Source organism: Drosophila ananassae, chromosome 2L, assembly GCF_017639315.1.
Source record: "Drosophila ananassae strain 14024-0371.13 chromosome 2L, ASM1763931v2, whole genome shotgun sequence".
In the NCBI taxonomy this organism is placed as follows: domain Eukaryota; kingdom Metazoa; phylum Arthropoda; class Insecta; order Diptera; family Drosophilidae; genus Drosophila; species Drosophila ananassae.
This window is the reverse complement of record NC_057927.1, coordinates 5,994,078-6,021,570: the sequence shown is the minus strand read 5'-3', so window position 1 is coordinate 6,021,570 and position 27,493 is coordinate 5,994,078. Positions and strand designations below refer to the sequence as shown.

The 27,493-nt window shown below is 43.0% G+C and overlaps 1 protein-coding gene across 4 annotated transcripts; it reads left to right on the top strand.

Annotated features, from left to right (window-relative positions):
- The first annotated feature begins 1,810 nt into the window (after positions 1-1,810).
- LOC6499955 lies at positions 1,811-23,211 on the top strand. 4 transcript variants are annotated; one of them, XM_014910805.3, is made up of 8 exons: positions 1,811-2,007; positions 2,841-2,994; positions 6,439-7,216; positions 11,535-12,001; positions 15,066-15,288; positions 15,406-15,533; positions 16,279-16,465; positions 20,445-23,211. In XM_014910805.3, exons 3-8 carry the CDS (start codon positions 6,859-6,861, stop codon positions 20,897-20,899), a joined length of 1,818 nt encoding a protein of 605 aa, XP_014766291.1. In that variant the 5' UTR covers positions 1,811-2,007; positions 2,841-2,994; positions 6,439-6,858; the 3' UTR covers positions 20,900-23,211. The 4 variants fall into 4 exon arrangements, with proteins under 4 accessions (XP_014766291.1, XP_014766295.1, XP_014766292.1 ...); XM_014910809.3 differs by having other exon boundaries at positions 1,811-2,034; positions 16,297-16,465; XM_014910806.3 differs by having other exon boundaries at positions 1,811-2,034; positions 20,467-23,211.
- Positions 23,212-27,493: the final 4,282 nt, after the last annotated feature.

The window sequence follows — 27,493 nt, the reverse complement described above, 5'->3', positions numbered from 1 at the left end:
AGGTCTTCCAAGTGTAGGGTTCCTCATAAGTCGAAGCTAAATATTTCTTAAACCAGTAAGCTCTCTATTTTTAGCCGTCCTTGTGCTAAATTTTGAACCTGGACTAATGGCTCCCAGTGGTAGAAAAACCAATGACTACTTTTGTACCGTGCTGGATTCGGATAAGAAATTTATTGGTCATCCTCGTAACGTGGACTATCTAATGTGTATTTGGCTCCACAAGATACTATACTATAAAAGTCATCAATCATTTTCAAAAGAACAGAAAGAGGCTGTTGATAGATTCTTACAGACTATCAACGAGTGTACCTGCCTCACGTCTATTGAGATGGAAGGATCCGCCCAAGACCAACTGGATGTAAGGTATGTTCCGTGTAATGATGGGTCATACACAGACGTAGGCTTTGATCCCACCAATATACCCCATGCTGTTTTCTTGGCGAAAGTATCCCGAAAAAGTACCATTACCATATTACATGAAACATTTCATGTGCTCGGCCGTTTTCACGAGCAAAGTCGATATGATCGCGATGAGTATGTTTATATCGCAGTGAATAACATCATAAACTTGAAAAAATATTGGAAAAATTTCCGAAATTTTCGAATCAACTCAAATACGATTATAAAAGTATTATGTACTATGATAAAAAAAGCTTTTGGTGGGGGTAAGACCACAATCTACGCCTGGGAAAATTATCGTATAGTGGAGAAAGATTTTGGTTCGGAAAAACCAACACTGTCTGACTGGAAAAAAATTAACTTCTTATATGAATGTAATATGGAAATTCCTAAGAAGTGCAAGTGAGGTAAAATAAAGTGTATTTATTAAATAATATTTAATAAAGAATTTAATCGAATTGAATTACAATGTAGCTTAGACAATTTATATTTCCGGTTAAAAAAAGATGGGTTTTTCCAGCCACTTCAAAATTGAAAGTTACTCGAGCCAAAGAACTCAAGCCAAAGTTAAATGCATTTGATTTGCAGGAGTGCAAGTGTCAGTTAACTTCGAAGACAGTTGAAGAAAAGGGCAATGGAGGGGATTTCGACTGTTGAAGAGGCGGCCTGGAATGGAATGGATTGGGCAGACGGCCAAGTGGCGGGGAGCATACAATCCAAATCCCAGGCACTTAATGTGCTCTAAGTGCTTAAGCAGGCCGAGTGTCTGCAGCTGCCTATTTCAACAGTCCTTTCGTCCTTTTGAATCTTCAACTCCCACTTTCAGCGTTTGTTTGCGTTAGTGTTGCCAGGATTAAAGGTGTCCAGATATAGTCCTTAATGGGATGATAAAGATTTTAAAACAAAAGTTCATTTCTATCAAAATAGTTTCTTAATAGTAATAAGGATATTATTTAATTTTTTATTTCAATACCATAGAATTAAACATTTTAAAACCATTCCACACTCTGGGATGCCTCTTAAGACTCGGCAATTAGCACGAACGAAATGGGAATGGTTTCAAGGAACCACAAAGGACGAAGGACTTTGGCACCTTTGTAAGGATGTCAACAATTGGCCGTAGAGAGCAGGCTGTAAGAGAAAGCCAGTTAAGAGAGAGCGGTCCAAGTAACCCACGGGAAGTTCGAAAAAGACTGGAAAGGAGCTTACTTTCGACCCACTGTGCTAGGCTGAAAAGCTCCGCCATTTTCCGAGCGAGAGAAGGCAGCTTTTTGCTGGTCGCCTTCGTTCGCTTTCAGAGCGACCTCTCCGATTCGTGCGAACCGGTTGTACCAACCGGGTAAGCGGATAGCGGATAGGAATCGTGGTGTGCGCACGGATAAGTGGCACGAAACCAAGACCAGCGAACTCGAACCCAAGTCGAAGTATTAAGTATTAAGCAGTCGTCTCGTTCGGTTCGTTCTCACGGTGAAAGGCGTCGAAGAGTCCTGTCCAAAGGACAACCTCAATACACCACTCACACACGCAAGCGGGACACCCACAAACAGGCCGTGCGAACGCAAAAGTGAACGGGTGCGGTAGTGACAGCGATAGCGGTTATAGCCGAAAGTAAAAGTTGTTCGATGTGCAATGGCGGTAAATAACAGATGAATCAATGTGAATTATTAGCACGCAATGTGAAAAAAGGAAATATAAAGTAAAAAGTACAAAGCCCGAATACAGAGAACGCGGAGCCGTGCGTGCCAGGATGAAAATTAAATATGCAACACTCGAGTGAAGCCGGAGAAAGTGTGCCTCAGTGCCAGCGATCCTTGGATCCCAAAACTAAATCTCAAAATTTAGTGTTGAGAGCAGAAGACTGGCAGCAGTGGCAGGCCTACCTGCGTCAGCTGATCCTTGGACTCGATTCTCACCTTTCCCTGGTCCAGTCAAGGCCACACGGCGGCTGTGGAATATTTGCCAATAAACACGCTCCGAAAAATATACAAAAACATTACTTAACTTTGTTTGCAGTTTGTTCGGCCGCGAAGGTCGTCGGGGAGAACAACTTTCTTCGGGATGCGAATTTAACAAATAATTATGGAAATATTTCGTTTTGTCTTCTTAAATTCCGCGGAAAATGTTACAATTTTCCTCCTTTTGAACTTTTGCGCTTAATCTTATTTTTTTTTGTTGGTTTTTTTTGGGGGATTAAGGCCTCCAGGCTCCCTCGGGTCTATAAATTAGGGTCGCATTCTGTTTAACCAGAAATATTTGCATAAAATTCGGGTGGGCGAGAAATGGCTTAAATACGGGAATCACACGGCCGAATATCCTACACATGAAGGACTCTTCGTCCCAACAAAAAAAAGGGCCAAATGAAATCATTTTTACAGACTTTGAGTCTGCGGATTACCCTTTTCAGTGATAAACCAAACATTCAACTTTTTCTTTCTCGGTAGATTGTATAAAAAACGTGTAAATTACCGCTGAAGTCCAGGGCTCGTGAAGCTGCAGCCCCGAAAACTTTTCAACAAACTTAAATTTAATTAAAGTTCAATCAGAAAATCGCAACCGCAAAAGGAACAAAGGACGTGGAGCTGCTGTGGATAAAAGGTAAGCCTGATTAACTTTATGAGCTAATTATTCGATAATTTCTTATTTTATTGTCTAGTTAACACCGATAATCGTATAAATCCCCCCAAAATCGTATATGGGGGGAAAAATCCCACACAGTTGTGCCATTGTCAGGGGGGGCGGAGTGGTTTTTCCAGTGAGGGTGGCTGCTCGGAAAAGCGGAAGCAACGGGTGGCAAGTGTTGGGCTCATTGTTGAATTTGTTTATTGTTTTATTTTTTTGTTTCACTTTGATGTGGTCAGCGGTTGGTCAGTGCAAAGGGGCTTTAAGCGGCGGGTTGGGATAACCGGAGGTGCTGGCATTGTCAACTCAATTTAATTATGAAAATTCCCAGAATTGCTTCAAGAACACACGTGGCTTAACACACAGGTGGGTGGATGAGGTCCAATCTAGGGAGTGAGATGGGCTTTCGGATTATGATAATGAAAGGGTTAGTGCCTGCTAATCAAGAACTGAAAAAACAATCTGGATATACGGATATAATAATGTTATTGTGGGAATACTTCTACCACTTTAACGATTGTCATAAAAATTCATTACCTTGATTGCCTTACCACCAATGCCCCATTTTAGCCTTATTCTTGCTGCAAGGCCAACTGTGACTAAGACTCCCTGATAGGTAAAATCTCAGCATTTTATGCAAAGCATTCCCCATCGCCAGAAGATTTTATTTACCTCTTGCTTTGGCAAGGTCATGTCCTAGGGCTGAAAAATGGAACTTTCTGCTCCAGAAAGTTTCCCAAATACATAAATTATTTTTATTGTACTTAACCTTTTTCATTGCCTTGACTTCTCTCCATTCAGAGTGTGCCCCAAATCAGCTTAAGTCCCCCGAAAAATTCATAAGCTTACTTTAACATGCGAGAATACTCGCATGTGCTCACAAATATGAGTTCTTTGTTGGGAAAAATATGGGCCACTCGGCCCTCAATAGACATCCATCGAAGATGTCCCACATTAAGATATTTGCCATTTTATAATGCCTTGAAGACTAGATACTAAGAGTAATCTTCTAACCATTAACCTAAATAATTAATAAATTTTAAAGTAATCCCTAAAGCTCTAGTTTCTACTTCTGAATAGGCACAATTAATCAAGTTTTTCGGTAATATATGGTTGCATAATAAACTGGAATATTTAAAGCGATAGGCATAAAATATATTTATTGTTTTTGTGCACTTTGGCAATGACAAATTCATTCAATTTCAATTTTTTCCAGCCCCCCTGCTCACTGCTGGAAACTCTTTGTTAACAGAGGCGGGAATGAATGAAATATTATGCAAATTCTGAACAAATAGCAGGATATCAAAAATAAACAATGGGGGCAATTGTTAAGCGCCAGGCGTTGAAAGATGAAAAATAATAGAGGCTAGCTGCACACAATTCAAAGACATAATTAAGGCAAAAACATATAGTTGGGTGTTAATCAAACATAATTACTCTGGTCATGCATATTTTATTAATCGGCGAACGGGTGGCACTCACGGGAGCTCTACTTTTGTCCGACTTGGCAGCTGTCACTTTAAATGTCAATGCATCGGCGGGCCATCAAAAGTTGAGCCCACACTTGAATGGGCCTTGCCAGGGGATAAACTGGTCCGTGGGACGGTGTTTTCAATGGATGGCTACTCACTTTTTAATGGAAATTATAATGAGACGTCGGGCTTTAATTATGCATGGACTTGGACTTTGGTTCTGGTGGGCGGTAGGTGGCACACCGGAGGATGAAGGATGGTTGGCAGCAGTGCAGTGGGCGGTTGGTTAGCCGGTCACGCCCTGGCACTTACAACTTAATGCCCAACCATCAGCGTGACGTGCTTAACCCTCGACGGACCTTGGCACTAATTAAAACTAACCACCAGCCGTGCCACCAACAAAAATGCACCTGAGAAAAGGAAAAATTACGGGAGGCTGGCATCACCTTGAAGCTCTCTTCCTATGCCACACTTTTCGACAGCTCTCCTTCCGCCCTCCGGTCTGTCCATTGTTGACCGGCAAAGTTTTGTGGCACATTTCTCTCGGATTTGCCACGCATTGACACTCTGCATCTCACGGTTCCTGCCACTGCCACTGCCACTGCGCTGCTGCTTCTGCTTCTGCTGCTGCTGCATATTTTGTCAAGCTCTGACATTGCACTTGATGACTTTCCATCCCCAGAGTGCCCTGCCTCCCGGGTAGACAGTTTTTGCAGCAATTTTTGTGCAACTTTTAAAGTGACGGGGGACGCTGAAAACTTTCAGCGAATGCTCCGAGCTCCAGCTCGAGTTCGGGGCTCAGCTCGACAGTTTTAAATGAAACTTTTGCTGTAACTTATACTGCGACGAGTCTGGGTTTTGTTTCACTCGGCGATGTGTTGGCTTTTTTTTATTTTGGCCAGTTTCGCCTTTTGTTTAACGCTTTGTGCCCCATTATTTCGGATGCTGTCAGGACTTTGTGTGTCTCCTCTTCCATTGTTTCCCATTCACTTTCCAGCACGAGGGCTTCTGTTTCCATTTGTTTGTGGGTGGCTGGGTGTTTTTGGGAAAATGAATAATGAAAGTTGTAAATAGACATAATACGATCAGCGCAGGGAGACATTAGCGAAAAGTTTTATTTGGAAAATGGAATGAAAGTGCTCTCCAGGGTCGTCGAATAAATGCCGATTCGAGCTGGCAATAGACATGAATTAGCGATGGTTTGTTTGGGAAAGTTTTTCATCTTTTTATCGGGAAAGGATTTATGGAGAAAGTTGAAACCAGGGCTTAGATAAATGAGGTCAAAACGAGGGCCCAAAATCGTTAAAAACACAACCCAAAGGTCCAAACTGCACAACCGAAATCTCTTCTGGAATTTAAATTCAAATACTGTTGCTAGTAGCTGGGCTGACCATCAGCAATTTGTTGTGAAAAATGCCAGAGGAAATTAGAAATTCCAGAATCCTGTCTCTGGCGCATTTAATTTATTATTTGTTGCCTTTAATAAAAATCACATTACGATATTGCCAGCGCAGCGCGAATTTTTGCCTTATCCCCACGAAGTTCTCGGATTCTCTGGAAGAAAAAGGACAAGGGGAGAATCGGAGGGTTGTCGCCAGTTAGAGAAATACATTCATAAAGCAAACTCAGCCAATCCAACAAGACGGACGAGCCACGCGCCGTCAGATAATGTATATAGGAAGAGAATATCTGTCCCGGGTTTTTTTTTGTTTCTGCAGGTGGAGCGGGAAGTTGGGCGGTTTTTGGGCGCCATTTGGGGGGCTTCTGGAAGGGAATTGTTCGGGGAGCAGAGACATCAGCACGTGCCGACCGTGCCACCCAACACAAACACACAAATTTCCATTTATTTAGACTTTGACGTTTGAATTTTTAATGAAATTCCAAACATTTTTAACGCCCCGAAACTGTTTTCTTTTTCCCTGCGCCCATTTGGCCTTTTTATCCCCAGGCAGCTGCCGCCCGAATCCTGCAATCCTGGATCGCCGACACTGAACTAATGAAGATGAAGTGATAGCCGGCCGAAATTGTGTTCGCGCCAAAATTAAATAGAATATAAATCGCTGGAAAATGGCGGCGATTTGTCAGCATCTGTCGAGCAGAACAAATGCAAAGTAGTTTCGCGACCACAACCGGAAGAAAACTACAAACCGAATCCTAGAAGGGACTTTTCTGTTGTGTCCTTGTTGCTGTGGCAATTTCACGCATCGCGGCGGGATGATGACGACAGGCGCTAATCAGGCCACCCCCAGCCACGCCCCCCAGTTATTCCGCTCACACTTTTTCAAATAAATCCTTCAACCAAGGGAGAAGGGACAGTGCAGAGAATAAGCGAAAGTGAAGGGGCCGAGGCGCTCGCAAGTGAAATATTATGGCAACTTTTCAAATGGAAATGCGCCAGCAGCAGCAGCAGCAACGAACGAATTTAAAGCAACGAGCCACGGCATCGGCATCCAAAGCCAGGCAACAACGACAGCAACGGGAGCAACAACAGCACTCGAACCCACCAGAAATCAGCACAGATTGCACAAGGCTCTGGCCGAGTAGCTGCAACAGCAAAATCGGCCCACTCACCAGCCATTCCTCCCCCATCGGAATCAGCAGCAAAGGCAACATCAGCGGTACTGGCAGCAACATCAGAGTCCCCGCGGACCGCAGCAGCTGCCAAAGGGGACTGATAATGCTCAGCATGCTTGTGGTTGTCGCCGCCTTGATATCCGGCAATGGAGGTAAGTAGTACACTTGCAGAAATATTTATATTATCGAATTTTTAGGAAAATTAAATGAAGCTTTATTGACAAAACCTAGAAGTATGCAACGAAATTTGGTTTCAAGGATTAAGACAAGAAAGTTATCGAAAGGGAGCGTGAAAAGTATCGGATATAATATAGTCATTAAAAATATATATCAAAGAGACTAAGAGATATTAAAATCATTCCTTTAAAGCAATTACCTTGTATTAACATTTCTAGTCCCTCTCCTTGTAAGACTAAACATCCCCCTAATCCACTGATTTAAAAAGTTTGCCTTTTTGGCCGTAAAAAAGTTGCATCCTAAATAGTTTTTAGCCATAATCCAGCAACAAATTCTGGCCCCAGCCACAAGCCAAGCTCATTTTCCATTCCAATCACTGGCTTTTTCCACTGCCAGCCAGTTACAATGGTAGCAAGGATGGAAAAACGAAAACTTTAATCAAATTTTGTGCTCCAGTTTCGGTTCTGGTTTTTTTTTGCCTGTGCGGCCCATTCACAAAATTGCAATTGTTGCCAAATTGATTTGACCAATTTCATTTATTGATTTCGATTTTCGATATCACTCATTGTGGCATTCTGGCCGTTGTCATGCCCAAATGAGTCAGCAGAAAGCCCAGAACCAGAACCGAGTCGGGCCGGGCCAAATCAAAGCGGAAAGTCGAGAGGGAAAATCTATCAGCATCGGGAGCTGGAAAAATGAGAGTGAGACGCCTTGGCTCGGCAATTTTGTGCCTGTCTGGGCCTGGATTACATAATTTTCCTTTTGGCCTCTTCTGGTCCTGTTTTTTTCGTTTGGCTTGGTTTGGTTTTGGTTCTTTTTTTTTCGCGTTCTGTGTTTTCCTGCCTTCTGGGCTGCGTTTTTAGGTTAGGTAATTAATTTTGTGTGCCTGAAAAGTCTTGGGAAATCAATGTTTTGGCCAGGTCGGAGCCGGGGGCCTATTTCCCAGGCGATGGGGATGTTCCCGGCCCTGATTGTGTGGGTGTGAGCCCAGAACCACCAACGTGTGTGATTGTGTCGGTGGTAGGCTTTTATTTGAGTTTCATTTTTCATATGCCGTGCTCTGGCGCTGGCTTAATGACGAGCTTGCCTTTGGGCCCAGTTCGACAGGGGCCAGGCCACCCGGGAGGCAACGGGGATGGGTGGCGGGAAAAGAGGTAAATCATCATTAGGCCCTAATGAACCGGGTAGTCGCGGGCACACGGAACCAGATCGGCAGATAAACATGCTATTGCCAATTCCGATGTTTCGCGAATTCAAATTACTTCTCAAGATTGTGAGATAAACATTAAGGTTTCAGTGTTACTTTAAAGTTTGTAAAGCAAAAGAAGCCTGAATATTCAGTATCCCTTGTTATTAATCAAAATATAGATTTCTTTTTGGGGGAATACTTTAACTTTTTTCAAGGTCATGCAGAAACAATAAAAATGGGCCGCAGCTCAGGATACTTGGGTCAGTTCCTAGAAGCGTTTCGCACAATTGCCCAGATAAATCACCTGTCCCAGAGAACAAAAAGGTCCAGAGGGCGAGAATCCGCAGGAATACTCAATTGGATTTCATGGAATTTTTTCCTTCGATACCAACAATGCCCAAGGCACCATGACAAATGGAAGCCTTTAAATATTTAAACACGGCGAATGCCTTGCGACTTTCGGCAAAGAAATGGTAATGGCCCGGCCGCAATGATTTTTAATTTTTTAAGTGAATTTAAAAATTTAAGCTCTCGTGTCTTTTTTCGCTCTGAACTGAACTGAACTGACAGAAGGCAGACTCACACGAGGAAGCTAAAAGTTTTGGCATTTCAAATGTTTATGACAACAACAAGCACCGCAGTTAATAATAATTGGGGGGGGTGTAGAATTTCAGCCAAACACCCAGAAGTCACGGGAAAGAGACAGATGCGGTTGGGGCGAGAGAGACGGAGAACAAGCGCCAGAATAAGACAAGACAATGGAGAAGTCCAAAGACGAAGACGGAGCTACTCCGGGCAGATGAGCAACAGGAACATGCCCTGCGGTCTACTTGTTTTCAAGTTGCTGACGTTGACGTCGACGTAACAAGCCCGGACAGCAGCCAGGAGAAGGGGGAGAGGGGCTAAGGCCATGGGGCCCAGGACACGGCAAACGGGATACGAGACATAAGACATGAGACATGAACACGGCAGCGACTGAGAATGCGACCCCGCAACATGACTTTCCGATTTCTGCAGGGCGCTTTTAAGCCAGGAATGAAATGAAGTCGAAATTGAAAGGAAAACAAGCAAGGCGATGTTTCAGATACTCTTTCTTTTTAATCAAGGATATATTTAATACTAAATATTTATTTGTTTCTATTAAAATAATTATGAATCATGACATCAAAAATGATTTCCAAGAATAAAGTTATCTTTAAAAGACATTTTAATATTTTAAGCAAATTCCTTTTGGAAGTTGAAAACACCATCTTCCAGAGCAGGGAATCCCCCCAAGAAGAAAGAAATATTTTCGTTTGTGGTCTAATTTATGTTTGGCATCCAACAGTTGACGTTGCGGTCCTGTGTCCCAGGCAGTCAATTTATTTTAATTTCTGGCCAGAGGCGTTTTATTTATTATCATGTTTGTCCTCCAGCCCGCCGCCGCATTTCAATCCAGCCCCAATCGAGCCAACTGACACGGGGTGGAGTCAAGTTATTAGCAACATGGCTCGGGTCTTGCCAATTGAAGCCCGCCAGGACACCAGAGAGCGGGGCGACTCCAAAACGCTTGGCTGTCAATAGCAGTTGGCTTAGGGAAAATAGGGATAACAGGGTGGAAGAAGAGCTTGCGCCACCGAACCAGGAGCAGATGATGAAGGATATTCGACTTATCTGCTTCTAACATGGCCAACGGGCAGGAGCTGAAGCTGAAGCAGAGCTAATAGTTTTGGCAGTAAACGGGAAGGATTGACAACAATAGGGACAGGAATAAGCTAAAGAAAGAGATAGGGATAAGACAGGGAAAGGAAGCATATGGGGATGTGCGGATGTCCTGGCACACAGGCGATGAGACGAATCGCATATTACGTGACCAGAACTTGGAAACTGCAAGATGCTGTTCAAAGATTATGTTTTGTCATTCGGGATTTGTTTTCCAAATTATAAAAGATCAAAACAAGAGTGTTTGCTACTTTACAGTTTAGCTAAAATTTTATTCTGGGTGTGATTCATATTTATGATCTCTCTTTTTTTTACGCCATTATCGAGCCTGTTAAATATTTTGGAAAGAAACAAGACGTGCTCATCATGGCGTATGAGTGTAATAGAGCAGATGAGTAACTAATGACTAATACTATTGGTATTGAAGCGGAAACCCATTTTTAAATTCATAAAAAAACTGTATAAAATTCTCTTAAATTTATTCAAAATCTTTACTATACAGTGACCAATCACTGTGACTGCACTGACTCACTGGCAGCATCACAGTTCGATGTGCTTCTCCGGGCAGCGACGTGCACAACATGTTTAATCTAATAAAGTCGCTAGCCAGTCCTGCCGGCTGCTCTATAAAATATCTGGCTGCGGCCACTGCCTGCGGAGGAGAGTGTCATAAAAAGACGTTAGCTGCGACGTAATAAGCGTATCAAGTGCCCCGAGATATACACGCGAGCCGCACACAGCCAGGATCCTTGGCCAGATCCAGAGTTCGGGTGTGTGGTGCGGGTGGGGCTTAGGTTTTGGCCCAGACGCTGTGGCGTCCTCGTAGCTAAGTGATGGATAAATGCCGGATAAAAATTGCTTGTAACTACGAAAACAACCACTTCGCAAACAAACACACCGCACACACTCGCTTGCCGCCGGGTCTGAGCGGCAAAAACATGAAAATTTGATAAACGAAAAATTGCGAACAAACAAAAAATACGTTAAAATTGTAGGGAACCGAAAAAAAAGTTCGACTTACCTCCGCACCACACAAAACTTTGTTGGCCTTCCACGAAAAATGCCAACAAAAAAAAGTTCCAAACGTGTGTTCCTGTTTGTTTTTGGATGTGTGCGTAATTCGCTAATTACCTAAATGGCAGCCACAAAAGGTGGCATGGCGGCATGGTGGTATGGCGGGACTATGGAAGCCATGTTGATGGCTGTTAAAAGTTCAACCTAAACGAGTTACAAGGTTTCCCCCATTCGGGCTTTAGTTTGTTGTTATGACCATCGATTGCAGGACTTTGTGGCATATGTTTCCGAGAATGAAACATTTTCTGAAAGTTTAGGGTTTTTTTGAAAATTAAAGTGGCCCGAAAACGATGAAGACTAATTCCCTCCAACCCTCTATTCCTTTTCAGTGCTCGCCGCCCAGCGGGACTCCTACAAATCGAAGGATATGAGCAGTAGTAATAATGCCATTCCCAGTGGCGCAGGATCTAGTGCAGGCGAAAACGAAGTCACAGGGCCCGCTGGTGGCGCCGGAAGCGGAAGCAGCAACAATAGCAGCGGAATTAACAGAAATGGCCAGGCTGCAGTCTCGGAATCCTCCAGCTCCATGACAACCGACGCCAGCCGGAGTACGGCGGGCAGCTCCACCACCATCATGGGCATACCGAGCAGCAGCCTCCACAAGGCCAGCAGTCAGGCCAGCAGCAACTCCTTTACCTCCCAGCTGGCCACCGGAATCAGTCGCAACAGCATCGAACTGGAGGAGGCCCGGAATGCAGGTCCCTACTTCGACAAGGCCTACTCCAAGAACGTCACTGCTCTCCTGGGCAAGACGGCCTACTTGAATTGTCGCGTCAAGAACTTGGGCAACAAAACGGTGAGTGATGCAAGTCCTTGTCGGCTTTCCCACCATCAATTGACAATCTGCCATGTAATTATCCTGTAATTCCGCTGTCATTGCCATCAAACTGCGATTTGGGCCTGCGGATGATTTTCTGCCCCACTCTACTCTCCTCATTTTAGGCTAATTAGCACGTTGACTGGGCCCATATGAAGGTAGCAGTGGTTTCTTCCTTTTTTTTGGCCCTGCCTGGGCGGAGCTGCTGGATGGCGGCTAATTGTTCCGCTTGCCAAAGAACAAAATGATTAATTATACCCCAACAGGAAACAGATTTTACTTTATTCAACTTTTCGTCGTGAGCGGAAGGAAGTGCCGCAAACATTTCACAAACACAATCTCCAGCACCACCGCACTACTTCCACTTCCGGGCGAGGGCTTCACCCACCTGAGCGGCTCTAGCAAAAAACTATTCAAATGAAGGAAAGGTCCTGTCCTGGAAAGCTTTCGTTTTGTTTTTTTCTGGGCTTGTTCCTGCCTCTCTCGGCAGGAGTTCTGGGTTCCGTAGTCATTCGGCTTCCGTCATTTCCGGCGGCGTCGCCGACCGGACCGGAGAAGGTCCCTGCCCGTTTTTCCTATAATAATATGTTACATGTCCCGGCATTCTGGCCAAGACCTCCCCTTCCGCCCTGCACCCTCCATTTTGCACCGAACTTTCTGCCAGTCTGTGATTAGCTCCGGGCTCAGTCCTGTTTGAGTTGCGGTTTCGAAAACTAATTTGCGTGATTATTGAATCGTAGAAGAAGGAGGCACGGGGCACACGACAACCTCAATTTGGAATGGGGATGGGAATCCTGTGGAGAGGGTCGGGGCTCAACACTTTTCACCTTGCGGTAGGACAAAGTAAAAGTTTTCCTCCGAGCATGTGGGACAGGTCAGGCAGGCTCTCTTTCCCGGGGATAACTTCATTAGATGTGTTAAGTGGGATAACTTCATCGATCTGGAGTGCTCTCTCTGTTTCCGGAGGAAAGGATTAATTAAAAGAAGCCTCTTGAGGAAGATGGTGAGCTGGAGTGTGCAAGTTATTAGGTTGGACAAGAGATAGTTAAAGTTAAAGAATAACTAGCCACCCTTTCATTAGCTATTAAGTTTATTATTCATTTGTTTTCCGCTTTTAAGAAATAAAGATTACTACCCGATATTAAATTTTCTCACCTTTACGTTTAATTTTGAAAGGATGCCCCAAAACGCAGAAGGCAACTGTAAAATATATTCATTAGCTTCGTGTGGCAGCTTAAAATCTAATTAGCTTTCAGTTTTGCGGCTGGCCACAAGCGGAGCCACAAGCCCCCTCCCAAAAAGGCACCCACTTCCGCCCCGCTTTCATCTTCGCCCCATCGCCACCCACTGCCAGCGCCCCACCTGGAGCAATACATCATTGCTGCTGAGATTTGGCAGCATCTGGGTGAAAGTTAAGCTGATGCGGTGGGAAATGCGATGGCAGAGGGAAGATAAAGAAAAAATCCTTCTGTTTTATGCTCGTGGATGCTCGTATACCTGGGTGTACTTATGTGTGTATACCTGGGCTCCCTGCTTCACACCGTCTATAATGATAAACAGCGAACGGATGTTGATGGTCTCTGCATTATTAATGACGTTTTTCATTTGCGCTTTGCTCGGGGCGAGCTTTATGTTTTAATGCCCGCCACATACACCCAGCCAGTACATTTTCAGCATTTTCTTTACGATTCCAAAGAAATAAAGCAAAACATTTAGGACATGCTGGTAAAAGGTAGATAAAGTAGGGCTCTGAACAAGTTTTCAGTAGCCGTTCTAGTCAGTTCTCTTTTTTTACGACTCTCTATGGCTTGTATTATTTTTTTGTCTCTATGACAACTATATCTTAAGCTTCTCACAGTCTGAGTCCAGGTACCCAGTAATATCCCAGTCCATTATCCTTGCTCATTTTTCCAGCTTCACAAATTGAGCTGTAAAATAAATTTTCAGATTTTGATGCTCCTCCGCCGAGGGCAGAGCTGTAAATTGCGCGAAAATATGGATGAAAATATTGATATGCTAAAAGAATTTTACGATACTGTAAACACGTTTAATGGGCATAAAAAATCCACGAGCCAGGGCCAAAAATGGGCCAAAGTGTGTGCGGTTGCAGGGAAAAGTTGGCTGCCTCCCACTACCACTCTTCCAAGTATCACTGCTTGAGGACTTTTGGTGTTAATTACATGCAACTTTTGCTTAAGCAGCTGTCAAAGTTTACCTTTGTGTCTGCTAACTAACACCTGGTCCATGAACCCACGCCCACCCATCGTTCATTTAGTCCCGGCGCCCCCCGCCTTCTGCCGGACGAGTTTCTTATCCATTAACTTTGGCAAAGCCATCTTGGGCGTCGTCGCTCATCGTTAGGCAGGATGTTGCTAAGCTGTTGTCATTGAAATTGAAAATGCTAGCAGCTGACGTATGACACGCAACACAGCCAGGCGTGTCCTTCCACCTACGCCCACCTACCTTTCAGCGACTGCCTGGGGGGCGCAACCCCTAAATCAGCGTCACTTAAAAATGTTGCGCCTCCTGGACAGGGAAAAGTTAGGCATTAAGCAGCAGCAGGTGGTTGGTAAAGGTGTTCAGGATACACAGAGGATTAATTCTCGCAAGCATCCATAAATATCAAGATAGATTTTAGCGAATAATTTGTATTTTTTCTCAGTGCAAGCACGTGTGTGTGCCTGAGTAACATTCAATTTGTCGGGCCAGGTTGTCTGACAAAGATCTCCATATACTTCACCCGTGTTCTTGGCCTTTCAAACTTTTCTTTGGCAAAACACACACACAACGCACCATCAACCCCAAAAGAAGTGGAAAAAAAACTCGAGAAAAAATCATATAAAATATTTCAAAATAAATTTGCATTTTACCCCGTATGTGTATGACACAAAGGGCAACCTCTCTCACTGCTTGTTCATTCAAGCAGCTGCGTATGAAATTGACTTTTTAAACTGTTTGCCCAACAAATGAAATCAGGGGAATGTGAAAATCAGAAAATCTGAAATCGTTTGCCTAAACTTTCCGCTTTCTTTACATTTTATAGATGTTGCTTCAGGTGTCGTGGGTGCGACATCGGGACATACACTTGCTAACAGTTGGCCGATACACTTACACGTCGGATCAGCGTTTTCGAGCCATTCATCAACCGCAAACCGAAGACTGGATGCTGCAAATCAAATACCCGCAACATCGCGATTCTGGTATTTACGAGTGCCAGGTATCGACCACTCCCCACATGAGTCACTACATTCACCTGAATGTTGTTGGTAAGTTTACAAAAATATATATGCATCCATCCCACCCCCATATTCTAAGTCTCTCTTATAGTTAATTGTTAATTTATCCTTCCAATATTTAATAATTATTATTTCTCTTTCTTTCAGAGCCCTCAACGGAAATTATCGGAGCCCCCGATTTGTATATAGAAAGCGGTTCCACCATAAATCTCACCTGTGTCATACTAAACTCGCCCGAGCCGCCGGCCTATATCTTCTGGAATCATAATAATGCCGTAAGTTCTGTTCCAGCACCCCAGTCATCTGAAAAACCATTTCCAGGATACGCAATTACTTTGGGGCATCATTATCGCTTCCCTCACTGCTTTCGCAACCCTTTAGTGTTCAATTTAGTAACTTTTAAATTAGCTTTTCCAGGACAAAACTTTCCTCCTTTTGCTCCTTACTTTTTTCACTTTTTTTTTTATTTTTGAAAATACTATTTAAGGAAGTGAGCTGAAATAGAACCCAGAGCCCTGGGAAAAAAGGGTTCTGGCTTGGGCTTTAAATGGATTTTGGTTTTGTTTGGTCTCGGCCACGTTTTAGTTTCCACTTTAGGTGTTTTCCTCACACTTCATGCTGTGGCTCTTGGCTTATTGTGCTGGGATTCGCCGGGTTGACGGTCACAGCCATTGTTATGCCTTTTCTATAGAGTCACCGACAAGAAAGGAGGAAAAAAATGTATTGCCATTAGTAAGGGAGGACCTCCCTTTTTTACTTGTGCCCCGAACAGATTTAATTTTATTGTTTTGCTTCGGTTTTATTTGCAATCTCTATCCTCTTACTTTGCATATTTTCGCCTTTCTTCCTTCTTATCCCAGGCAGAGCCTCCCCATCAGCCTCTGTCCCTGCCCTCTCACAGATTTTAATTTGCCAAGTGTGCAACAGTGCGTATGCGTAATCTGGACTCGGTTTTATGGCTTAGAAAATGTTATGGGCCCCTGGCCAATTTGTAGAAAAATATTTTATGACTTTCGGAAGTATCCGTCTCATCCGCAGATTATCAACTATGATTCGCCGCGCGGAGGAGTCTCGGTGGTCACTAATAAGGGCGATACGACCACATCGTTCCTCTTAATTAAGTCGGCTCGTCCTTCGGATTCGGGGCATTATCAGTGTAATCCATCAAATGCAAAGCCCAAAAGCGTCACGGTACATGTGCTCAATGGTAAGTAAAATCAACGACATCACACCCACACCACCACAGGACAACAGCACAGCATTAAACAATGGGGGGGAGGAAATAAAGGAAGAATACAAAGCCAAGCTGCACAGAAATGCGAATAAAACAATGGGAAATGCTAATGGGTTACACGATGAGTATTGCCCTGCAGACAGCAAAAAAGTAAAAGTAACAGGGACACGACTGAGAGAAAGCGAAAATTGTGTAACGTAAAAGCATTATAAAAATGGAGCATTTTGTGGCTGCTATTCGCCGCAAAAAGAGTATAGAATTTTAAATTGAGTTTTTAGGGGAAAGGACCTAAAAAATATGGAAACTAACCATAAACTTAAACATTTTTGCTTAAGAACAACTCAAGCACCTCTTAAATAGCCATTAAGTAGATTCAAGAGTGTCACAGATTACAGAGGCTTAAGGGAAATTGTAGATGCTTGGACTTTAATAATTTAAAAAGTAAACACTCTTTACATCCGAGAGGGCTTCAAAAGATTAGGCGCCAAACTGTGCTGAAGAATTTCTGTCCAAGAACCAGAACGAGATCCAAATCCCTCTAGAGCAGTTAATACCTGCACCCAGACTTGAGTCAGCATATCAATGGCTAAAATCTGTCTAAAGGCAGCCATAGAAATTGCAGCTGCTAAAGCTCCTCGGGCAGCCCGAGAAGTGACACAAAAGCAGATTCAGGCCAGCAGAAAAAAAAAGCACTCAGCTGGGGCGCTAAAGAGTGGAAGACGGAAGGCGGGTCGGCCGGGAGGGCAAAAGTGAGTAAGCGACGAGGAGGTGACAATAACTATCCGGCAAAGTGTTGTTTAAACTCAGCCATACTAAGTGAAAACATCAACACGCCTGCACGACTGGTGCCTGGCGGGGCAGGAGCGGCATCGACCCGGAAACCATTGGGCAAATATTGATTAGTTGCTGGGAGTGGAAATTGCTGGGGGACAGGTGTCTATTTCAATATTTCCACATATATTCAGCTTAACCAGATGAGAGCTCGGCTAAGTGAAAACTGTTGAAAGTGGCACGTGAAAATTATCGGAAATGCGGAACGAAGGAAGCTTCTTCCCCTATTTCTTTCTCTCTACTTCCCCACTATTATAATCATTATAAGCAGAGCCATGGAACCCCCATGCATTTATCCTCATCTACAGTGTCTGCCAGCAAGCTCTCCGGCTGCCTTCACATTTTCCAAGGAAATCTAGCCAGGGGGTAGAATGTGAATGCGTGGGGTATACCAACTTTTGGGGAGACTGCGAGTTGTTGGGTAAATTAATAAGAAACTTTATCAATTTATGCAATTCCAGAAGTTCATTGTTGGTGTCTTTGGGATTTCTTATTGAAATGGTTAATGTTACCAGAGAATTCTTTTTTTATACCACAAGTATTAACAAAGTTATGGCCAATTCCTTGAAATTAATCCTGGCGTAAAAACCTCCTTGAACGAGTTAAGTCCAGGAGGGTCCACCATGGCAACTTTTAATGCACATTTTGTGCAATATTTATTTTGTTTCAAATCGGATTTGATAAAGGAATACCTTTTCATAATCAGGACTTTGAGTAGCTTCGATCTGCATTAAAATACTTTGTTAATTGGAAAATTTAATTTTGCCTCGATTTTTGGCCAAAATTGTGATTTTACCCCTTTAAAAAATATCGAAAATCGAGTCGGATTTAAGTTGGTCAGGTTTTGATTAAAAAGGGAGCTAGTCAGAAATATAAGATTGGGAAGGTATACTATTCATCGATACGGCGAGTTTTAGTCAAGTTATGCTCATTTCCCTGAAATGAATCGGTTCAGAAAGCCTTCTGGGCCAAGTTAAGAACAGAGGTGGCCCAAATAACGACTTTAGAGTCACGTTTTATGCAATATTAGAGCTATTTCTAATCGGATTTAAAAAAGGCATGCCATTTTTGAATCAGGACACCAAGCAGCATCGATCTGCATCAAAATGTTGTAAAAGTCAAGGAATAAAATTTTGGATCGATTTTTGGCCAAAATCATGATGTTACCCCTTTGAAAAATATCGAAAATCGGGTCAGATTTTAGTTGGGCAGGTTTTGATTAAATATGAAACTACTTGAAAATACAAGTTCGGGAAGGCATAGCATTCGTTGATCCGACAAGTATTAGCCAAGTTATAGCTAGTTCCCTGAATTCACTTTCTGGGATACTCCACTAAAAGTTGAGACAACAGTGCGAATGAGTAACCTATTCATTATTCAGTTTTTTAAGAAATAATTTTATTCAAAATCAGAGTTAAAAGAGTATTCAAGTTCCTTTAACTCTTTAGCTAGGTCTGTGGTCTTGGCCTCCTCTTGTCGTATCTGGCACGCGTGCCACATGAAAATTATGTTTATGCTGCGCCCCCGGCACCCCTCTGCTGGATCAACCCATTTTCTAACTGTCGAGAAAAAGTCGCCGCGGCAAGAGTGAGGCAAGCGGAGAAGGCAAGAAAAGCAGCAGTTGCTGCACGCCACTTCCTTTGCGACTTTCACTAATGTCAAGTTGTCGTCGTTGTCGCAGCAACCGTGTCTGCTAGATAATGTCACACTCACACACCCAGCCCAGACCCTCTTATAGCACACACACATATACATGGGGGGTGTATAGGAGAGGTACTCATCCCTGTCAGGTTTTGCGCATGCAGGGCGCGTTGTTTCCGTTAACTGCTTTGGCACACTTGTTTCTGATTATTATTATGTTTCGTCTCTTGTTCTGCTACTTTGGCCATTGTTGTTTGCCGTTACATTTTGTTCAGTACTGTTATGTTATGTTTTGTTTAGCTTCGGCTTTGTTTGTTGTTGCTATTATGACTCTACTATTATTATATGCCAGTCGACGTTGTTGTCACTCCTGTTGGCATTTGGCTTTTGTTGTCGCCGTGTTGCAGCGCAAAGTTTGCACTCTCGCTCCGGTTCGCATTTCTTCTGCTTACTTTGTGCATTACTCTGCTTTTTATTGTTTATTGTACCTGCTATGCACACAGATACTTTCACCCACCCACACACTCTCACCCATACCCGGGGAATTGGGTCCTTGTTTGGCTTGCCGCATCAGCAGCGACATCGATGGGGTCAGAGTTTTCGGTCGGGTACTCTTTCAGGTTTCCAGGACTTCAGACTTTCAGGCTTTCAGTTTCTACCTAAGCTTTAGAGGTGGAGCAGCAAGGACGAAGGACTTCGAACTTAAAGTGCAAGCAGTGACTTTACGTAAAATTGACTTCAAGTTGTGTATATTTTGAATATGTTATGATCTTTACTTGGTTAAAGCCCTGCCCTGATAGAACAAAGATAGATCCCCGCTTTCTTGAACTAAAAACTCAACTAAGCCTTGTATACCAGACTCTGAAATGAAATCCCGCAAGTTTCACTTGCATTTGTGCCTTTGTATCTCTATTTGGCTTAGACACTTGCCAACAATTGTTGCCACTACCTGGTCTTGTTTCTGCTGCTACCTTTATTCCCTCCCGGAATCAGGGTGTATTCTTTATGTAAGTTTGTTTGGTTGTTTGTTCGTTTGTTGTTTTGACTTTTGCGACAATCTTGATATTGTTTTGCAGCTTTCTGTTTATCTGTGCAGTTTTATTGTTCGACAGCTTCTCGTCCTGCCGCCAACTGTTTCCCGCTTGTGGTGCGAAATAGTAATCCGGTTAGTGTTGGGGGCGTAAGCGGATTCCAGCCAATAGATACACGTTGGGGGGAAACAATGCTTTCTATTTTAAATGAACTCTTCAAGCGACTTATTGGGGGAAATTGGGGCATTAAAATGTAAATATTTCAGCGACTAAGTAACAGGTTAATAAATTGAAAGTGTAATCTTATACAGTGCATTTATACAGACTCTGAAACTTTATTGCTACATTTTATACACTCCATATACACATTCGAAACACAGAATTTAACGACTTTTCAGGATTCCCAATGTTTGAGTATGAGAACAGCAATAAAGATGTAAATTAAACAGGTGTTTCCCATTCCGTTTCCAGGGGAGTTCCCAGCAGCAATGCAGCACGCGGCACGAGTGCATCATCGCCCCTCGCCCACTCGCTGTCTCTTTGTGTACCTGTTTGTGTGCTTCTGCAGCTGGGCGCTTGCCGGTGGCTGGCAGCACTGCTGGGCGCGGCCCTCGGTGCCAGCCACCCGTCGCCGCCCCACCGCTCCACTCCGCCGGGAGGCAGGGAGACGCCGGGAGGGGCAGGAAGTAGAGCGCCAGGACATGCGCCACTCATCGGCGACATGCGACATTTCCTCGAGTGCGTTTTGAGATGGCAATGGCGTTGGTGTTGGCGCTGGCATTGGAAGAGCACACAGGAGCACAGGCTCGTGCAGCATCAGCCACATCTGCCACATCAACTGAAACTACAATCAAGACAGGAGGCGGCAACGTGTAGGCAGCTTTTCGAGGCGGACATAAGGTGAGCGCATGTCCTGTCCACCCACTCAAGGCCACTCTAAGCTCTACACATTCAACACAGCTGTAACTATAATAACTCTAAAGTATACATAACATAATTCTATTGGCTATTGCGTTTTTCTATGAATCAGCGACGTATACGTAATATTTAGCACAAAACGTGACAGAAGAATACATCTAAATAACTATAGTTGAAACTGAAATCAAGCCAAGTTGTCGCCTTTTTATGTACGACTTTGTATCATACAATGAAGCTATCTAAGTCCTTGGTTCACCTCAATTGGAAATTGTGTAAATAGGCTGCATAGCAAACCTAGAGGCGCTTTTTCAATCGACTCTCCTTCAGCATTCGAAATTGTTCATAGTGACTAGCTAAATACTAGCTGAAAAGACCCCTTTCTAAAGTAGATTGACTCAAACACTGCTCAACACAGCATCAAAAGCGAGGAAAACAAAAAGAAAAAGATAAATATTTTCTAGCAAATATCAAAACAGGAAACGCTTCTCGACTGCCACTTTGTGACTGCTCCCCTCGAAGGCAAAGCGAAAACTCTCATTTGCATTTTGTGAAATCCTAATAGACAGATAAATGTTTAACCGAATGGCAATTAGCAAACGCAAACTAAAAAAAAACATTTCACTTCAACTACAGGCTAAAGCAAAATAAAGAAACCCCATAAAATAAAATACTAGAAATTAAATGGAAAAAAACTGTGTAATATATAAAAGAAAACGTAAACCTAAAAGAGGAAATTTAGCTACAAGTTAAAGCAAAATAAAGTAAAGGGAGCCTGGCACCGAGAAAAATATAACTCGTTGAGGAAATTCTTCTTTTGGCTGCATCTGAATGGTTAGAAATTAAGTCATAAAGTATGATATATATACAAAGAAACCCTCGAATAAGTTGTTTCGTTTCGTTCTCGTGTAATGTACAAACAATAAGAGTAAGTATTACCCAGAGTGCAGGGGCAAGGTTTGAATTTAGGATACAATCGGCATAGAAGGAAATTGTTGCACATTTCATAAATTTATTTGTTGTTACTCAATGCGAAAAAGTTAGTCAAGTGTTAAAGGAACAAACTGAAAATACAAACTATCGAAGGGAGCTATGGCCCAGAAGAATTTAATATCTAACGAAAAGGTTAAATTTCTATGATTGTTCTAAAGTTCCTCAGTCTATTTTTCATTCGTCCTTCAGAGTATTATTTTCCATTTTCCATTTTCAACTTCCCGTTTCACATTTTGACCCTTTGGTTACGCCATTCTAAAACTCAACGCTTTCGTCTGACTACTTTTAGCCATCACTCCAAACTTTTGCCATAGAGCACATAAAACTATCCATAAACATAAAAGGCAAATAAAATCCAAACGTTACAGAAAAACAAAACAAAGCATATTGATAGAAATTAAAGTAAACGACAAAGTTTCATTAATCAAGCTAAGCATTAAGCGAAAATAAAACTAAACAAGGATAACAACAAGGCAGAAAACTATTTAAATCCATCATGAGTATTAAGAGGCTAGCCCAAAATCCAAACCCAGACCGGACATATTTTCCATAAGCTTTTTTCCAATTACCATGTAAATTATCAACAAAGCAAATACACATTCAATTTATATTCATATAAAATTTCATGCAAATAATTCTCTGAAATTGTGCAGGATGAAAGTATGGAAAAAGCGAATTCAAATTAGAATTCCAAATGTGTTTGATGAGGCGTTTTATGGTTATTCGATGTTTATTGCAAAATGTTGTCAAACTGTTGATTCCCGTCGATCACATGCGCACAAAAATTCCCTTTGTGTCCTGTGACACCTTATTGTGGTTCCACATCACTCAGCTCGCTAAATTCTGTCTAAACTTCCGACTTCACAGGCCATTCCAAGCGGCTGAAAGTTCTTTAGTCTAAGCAAGTCATAAAATGAAAACTAAGAGACCGCAAAAAAACTGAAGTAAATACTGTATATGTAAATGTGTATTTATAAATTATTATAAAAGAAAGCTATATATATTAAACATAGTTTATTTAACACACGAAGACCCGAACCCGAAACCCAAAACCGAAAATTAAATCTACAGTGTTATTAAGGCTAAACGAAATCGTAACATTTGAAAGTAACCTTCAATTAAATATGAGCCACACAAGATACGATAAACCGAAATATAATTCCGAGCGAAACAGAAATCTTTTAAAAGTGTAAGGACAAAAAAAAAACAAAACTGTGCAAAAACGAATGAATGAGAAACCTGGAAAAAAAAGACGAAAAAAAAAAATAAAAACTAAAAGAAACTAAAGCATATTATGTCAACTGTTAATTGAGTTGTTTTAATGGTGAAGCTGGGCTGGCTGAGCTGACTGAGCTGGCTGGATGGAGGGTTAATGGCCCAAAAAATGGGTAATAAATTATGCGTAAGTAAAAGTGAGACTGAAACTGAGGCAAACACTGGCAGGTCTACAACTAAATGCGGGCCGAACAAAGGCCAACCCATTTTTCATGGCCCGAACAAAGGAGGCGCCTGCACGGGGGATGCAAGATGTAGCATAAGCGATAATATAATGAAATGGGATTAATCATACGACATGTAGGCCAGCCCGGTGGGAGGCATAATGAATGCCGAGTCCTAGCAGCACATTACACACACATTTGCTCGCCTAACATGATGTTGGCCCGAACCGCTGCCGCCTCTCTCCCTACTCCCGTCTCCCGCCTCCTTCGCCCTGCTGTCATAATTTAGCGCCCTTACGCTGTTACGTGCCATTACGTTACGTGGTGCAGCCTTACGTGGCAGCGTCGTTCGTTTTTAATAAATATTAGCACATAGTTAAACAGTTGAGCGAGCGCTGATGGAAAATCAATAAATACAGCCATCCTTCCCCGCTTTCAATCTCACGTTTCCTCCTTTTAGCCCCGCAGCGCTAATGGACGCTGGAAAGTATGCTACATATATTTTATTGATGAAAAGTTAGCTGCCGAGGGAGAGAGTGAGGAAGAGGGAGTGCGAGAGCGGGTCGGACTTTATGCAAAACCACTCAAGGACAAGTGGGCAATAAGCGAAAAACTTTTATTGTTTTATGTCGACAAAAGTTTCCGCTTTCCTACTACGAGTACATGTGGCCGGTTTGTTGTTGCTACCCGACACGACAGGAAGGCAACCACAAATACAACAGAGGCTGCAGCAGCGGAGCAACATCCTCATAGTTTTTCATATATAATATTATGTGTCCAGCCGTATAATGTTCTCTACCATATGCATGACATTAGCCTCTGCACCCCCATCACCTCTATCCATGTGTAATTTGGCAATTTCAGAATGCATTTCGCCAATGGAATGTTTCGGCATATTTGGGTGATAGTGGGTGAGGGGTAGGGGCAGTGGGAGGGGATACTGCATACCCGCATTATAATGCATCAGTCGCACGTCGCTCCAGGTGTTAATAGTCTGTTTATAGATGTGGCGCAATGTGCGAATGCTGCGCCAACTGCACCGATAGAATGTGGTCTTGCAGGTAGATGATTTTCGGCATTCCGCTGTGGGGCGGGAAATTAGGCTTTGAACTCATCCAATTTTAGGTAGTGATCCGTCAAATATAATTACTTATCTGATCCAGACTATCACTCTTTACATTCCAAAATGATAGTGTTCATTTTTGTGTCTGGTTTTTCGGGCATTTCTGACAGATGTAACTCCCATCGCAACTCTGAGTGCACTCAGGTAGTTTATTTCGGTCCGAGGTCGTTGCAAAAAATCCATATGTTAATACGGCCAGCGAAAAGCTTTCCATATAGCGGAGATTGTGCCAATGGAGCATCCACCATCCAGGAGGATACTCACTCAGCGGCCCGTCATCAGTCAGTCGGTCAATTTATCCATCCCAACGAGGGAAAAAATGGCAAAAATGTGGCTGCCACATGGGCTGTGCAGTGGTTGCTGCCACGGCTGGTGCTGCAGTTTATGACCGCAATACATTTCGGTGAAGCTCCACTTCTCACCGCCACTAGCCGTGTCTTTCAGTCAGTTGGTTGCTCTTTAGGGCCCTCGCTCTCTCGGCCGAAAAGTTATTGAATTGTTACAGCAGCCACTTGTGATAAATCATTGACAAGGCAGCCGGCAAAATCCATGCGTAATAAATGACGGGAGCGAAGGAGCGGCGGGGGCGGTGTGCGGTTTATTTAATTTGCCATAAATAAATATGCTCCAGAGAGTTGTCCGTAAAGGCCATCACTCAGCAGATTGATTCGGGACGAGACCATTGCTTAATTAAGGCCAAGCTGTGGGCCCTGCTCCGATTTCCATCTGCAGCGGCCAAAAGCACACAAGACGCCCTCACCGAAACTATTTTATTAGATTTTTCGCCCAGCTGGGCAGCCCGAAGATAATCAGCATTAAAATATGTTATGAGTGTGAGTCTGTATGTGTGGGGAGAAAAAAGTTGCATGCAGGGTCCTTGTGGCATGAAAACTGCAACGATCAACTCTTATTGGTTTAAGTGGCCCGCTGCGTGTGTGTGGGTCTGCATAAATACAAAAGGCCTGTTCGCTTGCTTACGTGTGTACAGACATTTATTACGGTCCGTAATCCGCAAAGTCTTATGCGTGTCTGTTCTGTCTAACCCCACCCTCTGGGCTCTAGCCCCTAATCCACCCCACATACCATATGTGCTCTGCCCACAAATGGAACTATAATTAAATCAAAAGTTTTGCCAGCAGTTGCAAGCAGCACAGAATGCAGGGAAAAAAGAGTAGCCGGAGCCCAGAGAAATTCCAACTCATATTAAAAGGAAATTATAGAGCAGAAACCGCACCAATACACACTAAAGGAACTAAATACGCTTTGTTGCGGTCATTGGCCCAACACGTCTTATACTTAACGTGCTAAGCTGTTTTTCGGATTATCCGCCGGGTGGTTTAGCGAATTGGATCGCGAGGGGCGGATACGTTAATGAGGGAAAGAACTTAAGATACTAAGAAAAACTAAAAGAAGATTGGAAAGGGCATACAGACTTTCCAGATGAGGTTTGCTGCAAGTCTTGAATTCAAGCATATTCAATGGCTTTTGGAAAAATACCATTATACTAAATAACTTTTTGTATCCTCTCAAATAACTGATAAATGATTGAAATAGTTTGCTGACACTCTTAAATTATTGCCAAAAATCTGCCAGCTCAGTCGTCTAGTTTTCATTCATTTCGTATTTTTCTTTCTAAAAACAAATTAGTTTTCACTCGAAAATCCACAAAGTGTAATTTTACAAGCACTTAAATCCGAGCCGGCATCAGATGCACCTCCTGCCTGTAGCTTTGGGGGCGTGGCAAAGCGGATTATTGCCCGAAAGGACAACGGCAACATCAGGACCAGAAATATGGACTAAGTCCGACCAGCACTTGGCCCCATCCTGGTTGCACTAGAGTGGCCTAGTGCAAGTGGAATCATTTCATTATTTCTTTTCCATCTATTTTTGTTTTTTCGAAAAGAAAACTTTTCCCAAAGGAGGAGGCGGCCCAGAGGTGGGGCAACTTGATCATATATTTGGAAGAAGTTTAAAAGTGGGAGCTTAACACTGATGTGTAGATACTCTTGTGATGCTCCACAACATATTATGTCAATTTCTTGGGGGCTCTTCTTGAGAAGTGGGCCTCTATCCTTGCCATTATTCCTACGATTCTTGAGTGAAATATCTTAAACGGTTTCAAGCTTATTAGAGACATCTATAATAACCTCTGAAAGTGTATAGCAATGGCATTTCCTGTTGTCTAAACATTCTATCCTTCTTTATCCCTAAAATGCATATATTGTTGCTGTTGTACATATTGTTCTGGGCATAAAGGTTCTCCCAGAATAAGGGTCAGTTTTAAGCTGGGGGCGGGTCTATTTTTACGTTTTCTGGCCAGGCTGCTTCTTGTTGCAACTAGATACAGACATAGAGATATGGAACTGCCGCCCAAGTGTGCGGCTATAAATACATATGTTTTAATTTCCGCACTTTTGGGTCAGTCCTGGGACCTCAGCCAGTCTTCCCTGCCCCCTCGATTCAGCAGCCATGTCGAAATGAGGTTCGGATTAAAGGCAAATGCGAATGTGAATGTTGCGTGTTTCCGTTTCTACAAACACACACCCCCTCTCGAACGCCTCTTGTTTGTATTTATGAGCCGGGCCATTTCTGTAAGGGATAAACCAGACTGGCCACTCGCATCCGTTGCAAGTTTTTATTTTTTTCGATTTTGTGTTTATGTTTTTGTGCGCACTTCAACGGCATGAATGTCCAATAACACAAGAACAACCCAAACAGACACACACACGCGCATACAACACCCACCCACCCACACTTTCATAAACATAATCATGTGGCATACGACAACGGCAACCCAAAAACATTCATCGATCCTTCCTGGCAGCCTCTCGTTTCTTTTCAGTTGCTCGCCTCGCACAACTCGGTTAAATGACTCATGAAATTGCCGCTGCGACCCATTTTGTATTTGTGTTTGTAGATCCCTGTGCGTGTGTTTGTATACCATGTATGTATGTATGTGTGACGTGTGTGTCTGTGTTAGTTTCAAGTGCTCGTTTATGGCAAAGCAATATTGTTTGCCAGGACTGCG